We start from the raw sequence: 15,294 nt of genomic DNA, 5'->3' as shown, positions 1-15,294 counted from the left end.
GAAGAGAATAGCACTGTAACCCAACTAATTTTTTTCTTTAATTAAACTGCTTTGTTCCATGAGCTTGTTCTAACTATACTCGACTGTCCTGATAGCAAAGTGGCATTTCCTGCCAAGAAATAATTCAGACAGAAAGCCAGGCACAGCTCGTGCCGTCACTGCCTCTGCCTAGATGTGGGTTTGTCCTTTGCTCTAAGTTTCACCTGCTCTAGAAAGATATGGCTGAAACGGGTGATCTTGGCAAGCCACTTAAACTTTCTAGGCCTCTGTGTTTTGGTCTGTAAGTTGGGAGCAGAAAATCTGAGAGTGAAATTTCGTCAGAAATGCACATAAAGTGGATTTAAGGTTTGTGGTGATGGTCAGTGAGGAGCATGTGACCTCAAAAGCACTTGCTTTGGGGGCTGATTTTATAAGTGGGGGAAAATCTTGATTGCAAAGATTAGATTCTAGTGCCAAATTAGTCTGGGGTGTTCTTGGGCCTTGAAATCAAAACAGGAGGGAGATTCTTTCTCACACCTAATGGAAGCACCTAGGAAGACGCTCCATTTATCCTGGCAGCTGTTTTCACCTTTCATCATGACGAGCCTGTTGGGGACGGGAACAAAGGGCAGCACAGGGGCGGAGGGTGAGCTCGCATCCCTGTCGGAGTGGCCTCCCCCAGGGGAAAGAGGACCAAGGAAGAAAATACAATTAGAAATGAAAACCCGGAGTTCCCGTCGTGGCTCGGTGGTTAACAACTCCTACTAGGAACCATGAGGTTGCGGGTTCGATCCCTGACCTTGCTCAGTGGGTTAACGATCCGGCGTTGCCAGTGAGCTGTGGTGTAGGTTGCAGACGTGGCTCGGATCCCGGGTTGCTGTGGCTCTGGTGTAGGCCGGCGGCTACAGCTCCGATTGGACCCCTAGCCTGGGAACCTCCATATGCCACGGGAGCGACCCTGGAAAAGGCAAAAAGACAAAAAAAAAAAAAAGAAATGAAAACCCCACGATTTTAAAATAGTTTGAGTTAAGCATGTTCAACATCCTGAATGAAGAAAATACAAAAATATTTAAAGATGAAACTGAATTCTATAACCCAGATACATCATTGTTAATATTTCAATGTAATTCCTTCCAGTTTTTTGGAATATTCACAGATATCTAGAAATTAATCACAACCCTTCTGGTGTCAGAGACACAAGGCCCAGCTGAAGCACAAAGGGAGATTTTTCTGGCTCACGTGTCTGGGGAGGGTGGGCCGTGAGGACCAGCTGGCTGGCGTTTGGAATGTGAGCAGGACTCTCTGGACCTTCTCTGCACACGGCCGACCTCTCTGACTTTAACCTGGGCCACCTCCTTGGTATCTCATTAAGCTCTAGGTTCAGTCACCTCCTCCCAGCACACTGATTGCCAAGCTCACCTCCACCTCAGGACCTCGGCCTGGAACACTCCTTCCTATGCTGTTTGCCTGGCTGATCCCTTCTCCTCCGTTAAGGTCTCAATTCAAAAGGTCCCCCCACCAAAGGACTCTTCCTGCCAACGCCCCTCCCTAGCCACTGCCTATCTGAGCACCCTGATGAGCTTCGCAGGACTCGGGGCAATCCGAAACAACGGCCGCTTTTTCCTTCTGGAATTACTCAACTCCTCTCCTTCAGGAGAACAGAGACCTCCTCTCTCTCATAAGCCACTGAAGCCCCCGTGCCCGGAGCAGAAACGGGCACACAGGAGTGCTCATCAGTGTGTGCGTGGAGTGACGGAAGGAGATGAAGGGACGCTGCAGCTCCAGGCTCGCATCCATCACTCTGCAACCAGAAGGGAGGAAGATTTTTTTTCTCCAACGCAAGAGCTGAAAATTATGTCTCAAACAGCTTTCACTGAAAATTATGTCTCCAAGTTTTTGTGTCATGAATTAATTTTGCAGAACATGATTTTAAAGTACGAACAAGTTTCTCTCACTTGGACGAGCCATAATGTATTTAGTTGACTCCATACTGTTGGGCATTTAGATTATTAAATTTTTAATAGCTGCTTAAATGATATGAACTTTTGATGGCATTAGAAATAAATAAGCCCAAAATAAAATTGAAGTTAAATTAGACTTATACTTAACTTTTAAGTTATGTGAAGAATAGTGACATCCTTATAATATTAAATTTTCCCTTACACAAACTTGGTATATCTATTTGCCTATTCATATCTTATTTTACATTGCTCAACAAAGATGTGTAGTTTTCTTCACATGGTTTCAATCAATTTATTATGTTTATTTGTATGGTGTGTTTTGGTTGCTATTTTGAAAATATTGTATTTTCTAACTGGCTACTGCTGATGTTAGGAAAGCTATTAAATTTTGTAATGGGCCCTTAACCTTTCCCTTTTATTTGTTTTATTATATTTTTATGATATCCATGAATAATAATACATGTGTCTGGTACTTTATAACATTCACATAATTACTATTCTTCATTTATTATTGCATTGGCTCGGAATTCCAGCGCAACTGTTTTGTAATAGTAGGGAAGGGGGTCATTCCTGCGCTCTTTCTCCGTTAATGGGAGTTCTGCTGATGCTCTCCCATTAGACAGCATGTTTTGCTCTTAGACTGGGACTGATTGCTCTGTGCCGGCAAAATATCCAAATATCCTTTTGTTCCTACTTTGCTCACAGTTTTAATAGGAATGGATGTTGAACTGCGTTAAGTGCCACTTTGGCATCTCTCAAACTGACTACAGAGGGTTTCTTCTTCGATCTAGGGCTGCGGTGTTCACGAGTAATACTGCATCTGTTGGTAACACACTGTCGTTCGAATGAGCTGACGGATGTGATTTGCTACTATTTCATAGGGATGTCTTACATCACCCTTCACAACTTCGATTAATCTGAGGTTTCATTATTTGTGCTACCTCTATCACTTTTAGTTTTAAGCTTATCACATGATAAAGGCCTCTAAAAGTGCTGTAACCCTAGAATTCTCAAAACCACTTGATTGTAAAAATTACTTTTTGTATAAATTGTAAATATTAAGCTAAAAGTCAAACGAGGAGTTCCTGCTGTGGCACATCAGATTAAAGATCTGGCATTGCTGCAGCTGTGGTACAGGTTGCAGCTGTGGCTCAGATTCAAACCCTGGCCTGGAAACTTCCATATACCACAGGTGCAGGCATTAAAAAAAAAAAATAGTCAAAAGATAGGGAGAAATATTTACAACATATACACCAAGACATATTGATAAAAATTTGTTAGAAATCCTATAAAGCAATAAGAAAAAGGGAAATTATCTCGTAAGAAAATGGATAGAATCTTAACAAATAATGGACAAAAGAGAAAATCTAAATATCTGAAAAGGTTCCCAGTCTTGTTAGAATAAAACTATTTAAAAATTTTTATTGAATGAAATTCATACTTTACTCTCTTCTTGAGAAAAATTAAAATGATTGAAATTATCCAAGATTGGCAAGGATGTGGGGAAAGCAGTGTTTTATAACTATAAACAAGAATAGCTATTTTGGACAGAATTGGGCATTATTTAGTTCTTTCTTTAGGAACATACCATTTACAAGTTTCCTGTTGCTTCTGCAACAAGTTACTGCAAACTTAGTGACTAAAACAACATGATTTTGGAATTCCCTGGTTGCCTAGAGGTAAGTTAAGGACCTGGCATTGTCATTGCTGTGGCGCAGGTTCGATCCCTGCCCTGGGAACGTCCACATGCCATGAGTGTGGCTGATAATTAATAATAATAATAATAATGGTAAATTTTGAACTCACTTTATTAACAAAAAACCCCCAAAGCCCCACATGATTTTTACTATCTTACAGTTCCGGAGGTCGGGAGTCCTAAACTGAAGATGTTGGCAGGGCTGGTTCCTTCCAGAGGCTGGAGGGGAGAATCTGTGTCTAGCTGTTCCCAGTGTCCAGAGGTGGCCTCGTTTCTTTGCTCAAGGTCCCCTGACCGGCTTTTCCAGCCCTCTGTCATCATATCACCTTCTTCTTTGACCTTCGTGTCTCCTTCTGCCTGTGACGGCACTGAGGGCCCACCTGGATAATCCAGGATGATCTTCCTATCTCAAGATCCTTCACTTAATCACACCTACAGAGTCACTTTCCCCAAATGGAGTGAAATTCACAGGTTCTAGAGATTGGTACGTGGTACGTGAGTATCTCTCGGGGTGGGGGCTGCACCCCTCAGCCTGCCACGTTGTTGTACAAAACAACTCTACTTCTTCTTTGGCCCAGAGAAATATTTGCGCATATGTAGCAAAGATGCATGCACAAGGATATTTGCGTTGAGAAACTAACTAAACACTCAATAGTGCATAAATAGCTAAATAAAATAGAGGACAGTTATACCATGGAATACTACAAAGCATTAAATAAAGTTTCAGTGTATGTACTGGCATGAAACAGTCTCGTTTCATGAAGAAAAGTAAGTTGCCACTGTCCATTTGTATTTAAAATATGATATACTTTATATGTGCATTTCTACAAATATAAATACCTAGAAAAACTGCTGGAATAGATAACACCTCAAATTTTTCCAGGAGTTCTCTTTTGGGAGAGGACTGGGGCTGGAGTGGAAAGAAGGGTGACTTTACATTTTCCCCTATATATTCTATAATCTTTGAATTATTTTTAACAATAAAAATGCCACTACCTGTTATTTGTATAATAAAAAATAAGTTTACTATAAAAATGCAAAGAAAATAAATAGAAAATTACAAGTAACTCTGTAAGGAGGAAAAAAAGGGCCATGAAAACACAAGCAAAACCATTCTTCAACCAAGGCAGGAAAAGTATACTGGATTTATTTCAGTTTAGCTATAAAAGTGAAATAAAACTGCCAAGGCAGAGACGTAAAAGGTACTGAGACTTAGTGCCATGCTCTGACTTACAGGTGTTCTTTACGTATTAACTCAAGATTTACTGCTAACTTTGAAACTGATGAGAAAATAGGGATGTGGTCCTTCAATACCAGAGTCCCTGTGAATGCAGAACCCAAGGGATTTGTGAAGCCGTGTCCCCCCACTTCCTGTGGTACAGTCCAACCCATTTCACCTCATCAGGGGGGGCGCTGGGAGAAATGGAGGACGGTGGTTCTAAAGGTACAGACTTCCAGTTACAACACAAATAAGCCACAGGGACATAAGGCACAGCATGGTACTGTGTATTTGAAAGGCGCTAGGAAAGTGAATCTTAAAAGTTCTTATCACAAGAAAAAACTTGCATGTGATGGATGCCAACCAGACTTACTGTGGTGATCACTTCACAGTATACTTGTAAATACGGAATTGTTTGCTGTAGGTTCAAAACTAATATATGTCTTGGAGTTCCAGTCACGGCACAGTGGTTAATGAATCCGACCAGGAACCATGAGGTTGCAGGTTCGATCCCTGGCCTTGCTCAGTAGGTTAAGGATCTGGCATTGCCCTGAGCTGTGGTGTAGGTTGCAGATGCGGCTCGGATCCCGAGTTGCTGTGGCTCTGGCGTAGGCCGGTGGCTACAGCTCCGATTCAACCCCTAGCCTGGGAACCTCCATATGCCGTGGGAGCGGCCCTAGAAAAGGCAAAAAGATAAAAACAAAACAAAACAAAAAACTAATGTATGTCGACTCGACCGCAAGTTAAAAAAGGCTGTTTGAGACCCATGAGTGGGTTATAACCTGTGGATTGAAAACACTCAGGCGCAGGTGAACTTCTCAGTGACGCCAAGGGCTGTTAACAGTCCTGCCTGACCTGCCTTCAGAGGCACATCTCCTCATCACCCTCCCAGGCGCCCACCTTGCACCCCCGGCTCAGACATACCCTTGCATGCACTTGTGTCTTGCAAACATGGCTCCTTCTGGGGTGAGATTTTCTGCCTCCTTGTCCCCAGTGAGACGCTCATCCTTACCGTCCTGGTGTCACGGGCTTTCTCTTCCCTAGTCCTACCTGGCCAGGAGGTTCGCTGTGCCCTCGTCTGTGCTTTCAAGCCACTGGAAGTTTTATTCCTGCTAATGTCATCCATGTGCAGAGTTCATGAACACTGATAGAGCTACAAGGCTGAGAACAAAACACCTGCCGCCTCCTCCCAAAGCCAGCTCTCCAGAAGCCACCGCTTACAACTGCTTCCCTCATTCCTTCTAGATCTCACTGCTTATTGATGATGGAGATGCCGAGGCTGCCATATGTTTCATTTTCCTTCATCAAGAGGCTTCCTATCGCAGTGTGAATATTTAGTTATTTTTATTGCCTCCTTTTCCCTCCTAAGGGTCCTGCCCCATTATGGTCATGTCGAATTTTTAGTTCATGTTCAGTATGTACATGAGTATGATTATAAATATTGGCTATCTTGGGCTATATTTTCTTTTTTGCATACTCTAAAATTTTTATGATTTCATTGTTTCCTCACAAGGTAAACCTTCAGGCAAATACCTGAAAGCAGAGGAGGGAACCATGGGTTTACATGCGAGAAGACATTCCATGTAGAGGCAGTTTCTTGTTCAAAGGCCTTGGGTGAGATTGTGCTGGGGGTGCTTGAGACACAGCAAGAAGGTCCGTGTGGGTAGAGTGGCGTGACAGAGGAGGAGTCACAATTGATGTCGCAGAGGAGATGGTGCAGGCATCATGGAGGGCCTGGCAGGCTAAGGTTGCGGCTTTGGGTTTTATTCTGAATATGACAGAAAGCCAGTGGAAGACTCTGAACAGATGGCTGACATGGTTCAACTGTTGTTTTAAAAAGATCACTCAGTGGAGTTCCCTTTGTGGCTCAGTGGTTAACGAACCCAACTAGGATCCATGAGGATGCGGGTTCGATTCTTGGCCTTGCTCAGTGGGATCCAGTGTTGCTATGAGCTGTGGTGCAGGTTGCAGATGCGGCTCGGATCCCATGTTGCTGTGGCTGTGGTGTAGGCTGGCAGCTGTAGCTCCAATGTGACTCCTAGTCTGGGAACCTCCATATGCTGTGAGTGCGGCCTTAAAAAGCAAAATAAAATAAAATAAAGATCCCTCAGCTATAATGGGCAAAGACAGCACTGGAGCAAGGAGGTAAAGAGAGAGGCCACTGAGAGGCCACTACAGTAGTCTGATGAAGGGATGAGGTGGCTTGGACCAGGTGGTAGCAATAGAGACGATATAAAGCATTTGAATTCCGGATGTATTCTGAAGGTAGAACAGACAGAACTTGCTAGGAGACTGGATGAGAGTGTGAGATAAAGAGCCCAAGAATTTCCATTTGTCTCCTTCTATGTAATAGAGGAAAGAAAGTGAGGGATCTAGAAGTTCAGTTACTGGTGCCAAACTATCGAGACAGGTAGGGGAAAGTACCTATAATATTGCCTGGCACAGAAGAGGCACTCATTAAAAGTGAGTTTCTCTGGAGTTCCCGTCATGGCGCAGTGGTTAACAAATACGACTAGGAACCCTGAGGTTGCGGGTTCGGTCCCTGGCCTTGCTCAGTGGGTTAAGGATCCGGCGTTGCCGTGAGCTGTGGTGTAGGTTGCAGCCACGGCTCAGATCCCGCACTGCTGTGACTCTTGTGTAGGCCGGCGGCTACAGCTCTGATTAGACCCCTAGCCTGGGAACCTCCATATGCCGCAGGAGCGGCTCTAGAAAAGACAAAAATAAATAAATAAAAATAAAAGTGAGTTTCTGGCAGAGTTATCTAAACTTCAAATCCAGTGCAAATTTCAGAATCCTATCCCATGTCTATGTGTTTATTTCTACCAATAATAATCAACTAACCGGCCAACGAATTAACCATATTTTCGGGCTTTCACTGTTTCCAGTCTTGTGGAAACAGAGGAGACAGCACTGGTTATGACGACATCAGCGGCAGCAGCAAACACCTGAACGGCTGCTGTCTGTTGGCTGTTTTTCACGCACGATCTCACTGGATCCTTAGAGCAACCTAACGGGGACTACGACTATTACCTCCATTTTACAGGTGAGGCTCAGAGAAGATAAACTCGTTCTTAGAGCCACACACAGAGTACTTCAGCAAGCATTTAGACTTGGCTCATCTTAGAAAATACAATCCCTGTGTTGAAAGAGCTAACGAAAGCCATCAGTCTTCTTGGCAAGAAGTGCTCACTGCTCACTGCGTGAGGGTGCGTACACACAGCGGGCTCTCTTTTGTGCCCCGCACATCAGAAAAGGCAGAGACTCATCTCAAAGGTAAGTCTGATTTTGAAATATGGGTGGTATCTGGACAGAATGAGATGAAGGCAGAGGGAGCCCTAGACGGCAGCAGCCCAGTACCGTCTCACCAAAGGCCCAGGGGTTGAAACAGAGGCTGTTGTGAGGGGTCAGGGGGATGCTGGCCTGGCTCTGTTAAAAGGTTCAGGCTGACAGGTAGTGGCATAACTGCACTATACCTCCAATTCCCAGTCTACCCAACGATACTCAAAAGTTTCCTGGAGAAATCTTATGTTTTCTATTGATGTAGGGTAAAGGCCCCTTTAAGGCCGTTGTAGGTCCGTAGTGCCTTTACTTTTAGGGACCTCCCACCTCACATCATAAAAAATACTAAAATGCACTCACATCTCACATTCAATATAATCTGTACATAACCAGACATCACAGGATTTTACAATGTCCCCAGTTTGGTCTCAGCTTTGCAGAGGCCCGAAGCCAAGAGATCCTACCTTCCAAAGAGAGGTATGACTTAGCTACATAAAACTAATAGAAGAAGGTTTCAATAGGCCAAAAACATTTTGACTCTTAAACCTTTCACCTGCACCGAGGGTATAAAAGAGTCAGGAAATTGAAGATTAAGAGAGAATTTTTAGTGAGAAGTGCTGGTGAGTTCCACCTACTCTGCATTTAAGGGAGGATGTGAGGCCTCAGCCCCTTTCACTTCAAGCCTAGAGAGAGGGGCGTTAGGGAGACCACGCAGAGAGCTTAAGTGCTTCCCCTGAAGTCTGAGGGACACAGTGGCCTGGGGGCTGACTTTCACCCCAGAAACCTGCAGGGTGAGAACAGCACGCAAGTCCCCCGATGGTGGAACTGGGGAGCATTTACTGCACGGGAGGCCAGCACTCGCAGAGCCTGGTTGGAGAAAGGAGGCATAGGTGCCTCCTGTGGAGCAGGGGTGAGCTGCTTGCATAGCACACCTGGCATAGGATGCCTTAGACCTTGACCAAGTGGCCCACGTGAAGGGCAAGTGAATACTTAGACTCAGGGGAGAAGGAGAAAGCAGCCTGCAGAGAGATCCCAGGGACGGGTGCAAGGTCTCCGAAGAGCCTGGGTGAGCACCCGACAAACAGCCGGCTTCTCGGTCCCTCTCTGGTGCCAGCTCCTCGTGACGCGAGTCTGTCTGCCCCTTTCTGCCTTCCTCTCTCAGCCCCTCAGCCATGGTCATCCAAAGAGAAAGAAGGCTAATTGTGAAAACTATAAAAGGGAGAAGGAGTAGCTTCTCCCCCCACCCAGCACAAAGAATAAAGTTAAAGGGAATCAGAATAAATCTGTCTTATGAATACCTCTCAGGAGTCACGCTTATTCCACCAAAAGGTCATGCGTGTGAGCTGAACTTAGTTGACACACCATTACATGTTGCTGAAAAGTGAATACTTGCTACATTTGATTCTGCAGATTTTTCTCATATGTCGGAGACAATGTCTTATTTTAGTCTCACATATTAAACATTTTCAGAGGGCCTTACAAAGCTCATGTGTCCTATAGAACATAAGAGGTAAAATGACCAGGGGCTGCATAGCTGGAAGATCTCTGAGCTTAGATTTAGAAGATGTGAGTTCAAGTCTGACTCTAAGATTGAGGTTCGTGACTCTGGGCAAGTCAGTTCTCTGGGGCCCAGCTTTCTTATCAGTGAAGCCAGGGAGGCTGGACCAGCTCGGCCTCTCCTGTCCTGACTGGTTCTCAGACGTTCGTGGATCCTGACGTATCATCAGCATAAATAAGTGTTTGTTTCCTTACTGAATAAACCAGTGACAGCTGCCCAACCAAGGCCTCCCGACTTTGCCCTTGTATCTCCTTGGAAGCCAGGGCACGGGGCTGGCTTTGGGTCCGAGAAGCGCCTTCCCCTCCCGCTGAGCAGACGTTCCTCCTACCTTGTTGAGGGTGTTGAGGGCTGCCTGTGCGGCCGCGAGCGCCGGCTCCGCCTTGGCCAGGTCTTCCTCGCAGTCCTTCTGCTTCTGCTTCACCTCCAGCATGATGAGGGCCACCTTCCGCTCCTCCTCGTCTGCGATGGCCTTCTCTCTGCTCACTTTTTCCGTCTCTACACCCACCACCCGAATCAGCTTGTCTGCATCCTCATTCTTCTGCTTCAGCTCCACCTCCTGGGTGGCCAGCTTGGCTTTCAGATCATCCACCTGCAGCAGAGGAGCCCCAGGTTTACTGGGAGCAGAGGGACTTCTCACCCTGCAGAGTGGTGATGAAGCGAAGGTGCAAAGCTGAGCTCTCAGCTGCGACCGAGCGCCTTGACGTAGGAAAGGAAAGGAACGCTGGGATCCCTCTTCCTCTCCCCAGGGCAGTGAAGGCGGTGGAAGATGCTAAGCAGCACATGTCGGCCCTCCCTTCCTTTCTCTCTGACACCCAAATGACACTTCTCACTGACACTGCCGCCTAACAGAACACGTACTTTGCACATAGTAGGTCCTCAACAAAACTCAGTCATTCTTGCATGGAAATTGTGGAATGTGGAATGTACTGAGGATTCAGTAACCTATAGAAAGGGAGTGTCTACTGTGGATCCTGAAAGATGGAATCCCGTGACCAAACCATACATTAAAGCACAATTTTGACCCAGCACTCACAGCAACCTGCCCAGGAAACCAACACATTATCCATAAAAACTAGCTCAGGAAGCCAGCCTAATATAAGTCACACTTACAGCAAGTCAGACTACTGTCTAAGGAATAGTCCAGGAAGACAAACAATAACCTCTGTAACAAGCAACCCAAAATGCCCAGGGTTTTATCAATAACTGACAACTTAATTTGGTCCCTGCTTCCAACTTAGGACCAACAAGAGAAATTCAAACACACACCCTTAACTGATCACCCAGGACACGCTGCTCCTGGGCAGCCCTCCTCCAGCTTCTGAGGGCCAACAGCATCCACTGGGAATGCTCCTTTCTTCACCCTATAAGGCTTTCCCACTCCTCTGCCTGCCTTTGTCTCTACCATTGCACCAACAACGGTGGCTGACTCCCTTGCTAGAGCAAACTCTGAATAAAGAGCCTTTCTTGTTTGCATTTGGTTGGTCTTAATCTATTTCCACAATCCTTTCAGGAAAGAGGTGACCAGGCTGAAGTGGAAAGCAAGAATTTCGATGGTCCAGAGCAGCTGGGTTCCCGACCCAGCCTCTATATTCATACGTATGCATTTGGAGGCAGTAATGAAATAATGGGAGTCTTGGCACTTCGGAAATCTTCTATCTCCGGAATAGCTGGAGTGGGATGAGTGGTTTGGCATGTGTTCAGGAGAGCAGGATGGTTCTCAGAATGTGGTCCTTGGACCAGCAGCATCAGCATCACCTGGGTACTTGTTGTAAATGCAGATTCTTAGGCGTACTCTGGACCTACGGCAATCTGTGTTTTCACAGGCCCTCGGGATGAATCTGTTAGCCTGCCTAGGTTTGAGAATCACTGGGGGCATGGCCCTTTCACGTGCAAAGAGAAGACTCAGATCTATTTATTTCGGGAAAGTGAAAAAGCCATTTGTTTTTGCACTATGGCCCATAAACTTTACATTCCTGAATGACCTCTTGTCTCATTTTTCTGAAGTCTATTTCACCCAACAACCAAAGATAACTTCAGAGCTCCTGGAACATGTCAAACAGATTCAAATGCTTTATGATGCAAAAATAAAATGGAGACTTAGACGCTGCTGATAATTCTCTTTTCATGGCAGATCAAAAGAAAAGAAAATGAAGGCAAAAAAGAAAAAAGAATGCTCTTTAATTGTGTGTATTCATAGAAACGGGAGACTTTGCATTAACCTCAAATGGAGGCCTGCTCCCTAGCACGCGTCTTATATCCCCGTGTTGGAAGGTTAATCCATTTCCATCTCTCGTTGCTCAGCTGCAGAGAGTTATTTCTACAAGGACAAAGATGCAATTGTAAATCAAATGACTGAACCACACAATCACTCCCGTCAGCAAACACGCCAGTAACTTTTTGTTCCTTTTTAAATCTTGGGAGATCTGAGGAAATTGAAGTGGCATTTTGTTGTTGTTGTTATTGTTGTTTGTTTTATTGACCGCAGATTTGGCTCATGACCTCAGGCCCAAGGTCAATCATCACCAGCACTGTGAATGGCAGCTTTATGGCTCTTCAGAGTGACAAGAGGGTCCTGCCCAGTTAGAAAGAGGCTGCTCCCCACAAAGCTACAGAGAAGGCACAGCTTAGGTTCATTTTGTGGCTCTGCTGCGATAGAGCAGGAAATTGAAATAGGCTCTGTTACACTTTCACCTTCCTCTTTTCCCCGATTCAAAGCATTCCCGCCACCCCCTGGATCTCTTCTTCTTCAGACACACCCACACCTGGACAGGAAGACTCAGAGGCGGGGTGCCACCAGCACTGAAGAGATCCTTTCCCAGTCTTCCTGGCTCCATGTGTATCGACCATGCCTGCTAGGTGGGGGATGTTGGCTGAGTCTGGTAGTGATAGGATGGTGGCGGGAGGCCGCCCCTGCTTCAAGGTCCAGGCACATGACGCTACAGAGAGAGGCCAAGCTACCCAGGACTCTCTCCCCAGAGTTCCAGAAGAAGGAGAAGGAAGCCAGGATAATCAATAGCAAAAAATACTCCGCTGAGGGTTGGAAGCCTAACAATGTCTTTCGTCTTGACTCGGAATGCATACAGTCAATCACCCAATACTTTCTGACATAAATTCGCATTTCGAGCAGGCTTTTCTTTTAGATAGAGATGTTTTCCATCTGTAGCAGACGTCTGTTATGTTTACCTGTCTAATAAAATAACAACAGCAACAACTATGCTCTGGTAACACACTTCGATTTTCCTTTGGAGACTTCTCCTTTGTAAGGCCTTGTATTTTGGTGGGGGGCTGACCCCCAGCCGTTGTCATGGACCCGGGCCTGGCCAATGAGAGTGTTTAAGTCACAGAGGTTGGTCAGCTATAGGCAAACCAATGACCCAAAGAGATGAATCAGAGCTAATTCAGGAACTCGGCTGAAAACTCTGGTAAAGAAGCACGTCTTTTTATACTGGGGTTGCAAAGCGGACTGAACACCAGCCTGAGGTTCCGGAACCATGGAAGCTGTCCATCTGAACAGGGACATCTAGGGAGTATCTGGTTCCAGGCTCTCCGAGTTAAACTCTATCCATCATTTTTCAGTTGTATGAATGCACTGACTTTTTAAAAATTTTGTTTTGTTGTTTTGCCTAAACCAACTTTAGTTGGATTTTGGTTAGGTGCTTTCCAAAGGGTCCTGATAAATATATAATGTAATCTCAAAATTTTCTTTCCTCTTCTCCCCTCCCCTCCTGTACTTTCCGTCTTTTCTTTATTTTTGTTTTTGTTGGGTGAGTTAGAGTTAGGTTTTTTTTTGTTTTGTTTTTTTTTTTTTCACTTGCAACCAAGATGGTCTTGACAAATATATCACCATAAATTATTAATTGGCAACTTCCGGCGATTTTGGTGGCCTGATATTATTTTAAACTCCAAGGAAACCTGAATTTAAAAGTTTCCAGATGGACAGATTTGTCTATTAAAACCTACATGTGGGGACTGGCAGTGGCCTGCAGGACCTCTGCGAACGTGTCTTCAGGTTCTCCTCGTGAACACACCTGAGTTAGACACAGAAGCAAGGACGTCAGTGAGAAACGACGTGGGACCCCAGACTGGGTGGGGTCCATGACTGCGTCAAGAGAAAGAACTGACTTCCCTCCAAAGACTGAGTGTTGAACCTGACGTGACTGAGTTGACCGGCAATGCAAGATTAAAAGCTTTCTTAAATGAAAAAAGATGGATTCAGAGCTAAGTTAAATTCAGTTACAGGAAAACATAGTTACAATTCTGGCAAAGCATGAAATTGTAAGTCTAAAGTTTATTAAACTTTAGCATACCATACACTTGTTAATTATTATAATTATTACTACTTCCAGTACTACTGTTATTGCTAAATAAATGTGGGGTCTGCCTGAGCCTGAGCTGTGAGACCCATTTAGCCTACTCCTCCCAGGTGCACACGCCAAAAGCTGTCATCATTGGGTGGAAGGATACTGTGGGATTCGGGTCGTCAGTAGTTTATGCTGATGTACGTCAGTCCTTTTCTACCAAAGGGATAATTTCAGATGAAGGGTTTATATCAGAGTTAGGCACCCCAGATACCATTGACTTGTGGAGTTTCTGGGGGAACTTCAAGTAGTAAGTATTGCTGGACTTCAGGGCACAGAGATGTAGAGAAGAGGAAGACGACCGTGGAGCTATATTCAAGGATACAAGTTTAAAAGTTCTAGAAAAGTTCAGAGACTCTGAACTGCAGTGCCTAGATCATTAAGGCTGACTGAAGAGAATACTCAGACGTATGGTTCGAACAAAGACGGCTCTAAGAGCAGGAGAGAGGTTGGTCTGGAGCTGTGCTTCTAGTTTGGCCATGGCCAGCCAGCGCTTAATGAGCACTTCAAACATGGCTGAGAATGTAGCCCTTAGTCTCCCTGGCTGTATTCTGGCAGCTCTCTAGACTGGAAGCAATTAAAAGGCGGCTGGTCCCAACTGAGATGTGCTGCGAGTAAAGCCATACACAGGAAGTTTGGAACCCTTGCAGGAAGAAAAAGGGAAAATATTTGTTAATAACTTTTCCACGCTGATTACATGCTAAAATGATAATATTTTGAATATTTGGGGCTAAATAAAGTGTTATTAAAATGTATAAAACTATACACTACAAATATATGACAAATAAAATTAGCTACTTTTACTTTTCTTCTTTCTTTTGTTTTTTTTTTGGGGGGGGGACTTGCAGCATACAGAAGCTCTGGGGCCCCAGGGGTTGGACCCACACCACAGCTGTGATCTGAGCTACAGCAGGGACAATGCCAGATCCTTAACCCACTGTGCCACCAAGGGAACCATGCCTTCTTTTACTTTTTTTGATGCAGCCTCTAGAAAATTTAAATTTGCACCTATGACTCGTAGGATATATCTATTGGATACTGCTGGTCTAGAGAGCTGCCAGAACACAGTTGGGGAGACCAGGTAGAATGTCTTTCATTCATTCATTCAGCAAATATTCAATGAGTGACTGCTCTGTCTAGTCACTGTTTTAGGCACTTGGGAAACATTGGCAAGCAAAAGAGACAAGGATTCCTGTTCTTAGAGAGCTTGCACCCAACAGATGGCGATCAATGTAATGAATACA

At 44.9% G+C, this 15,294-nt stretch overlaps 1 protein-coding gene across 4 annotated transcripts in view; it reads right to left on the bottom strand.

Annotated features, from left to right (window-relative positions):
- The window catches only part of DNAH9 (dynein axonemal heavy chain 9), a 317,109-nt gene that overhangs the window by 93,991 nt on the left and 207,824 nt on the right, over positions 1-15,294 (bottom strand). For 3 of the 4 annotated variants that reach the window (XM_047757317.1, XM_047757315.1, XM_047757316.1), the window contains exon 49: positions 10,021-10,281. The exons of the other annotated variant lie outside the window; for it this stretch is intronic. In XM_047757317.1, the coding sequence (XP_047613273.1) occupies positions 10,021-10,281 (261 nt within the window). The remainder of the gene's footprint in view (positions 1-10,020; positions 10,282-15,294) is intronic. 4 annotated transcript variants of the gene reach the window in all.

The sequence above is a fragment of the Phacochoerus africanus genome, chromosome 14, assembly GCF_016906955.1.
Source record: "Phacochoerus africanus isolate WHEZ1 chromosome 14, ROS_Pafr_v1, whole genome shotgun sequence".
Classification (NCBI taxonomy): domain Eukaryota; kingdom Metazoa; phylum Chordata; class Mammalia; order Artiodactyla; family Suidae; genus Phacochoerus; species Phacochoerus africanus.
The sequence above is the reverse complement of the archived record's forward strand: the minus strand, read 5'-3'. Positions and strand labels throughout refer to the sequence as shown.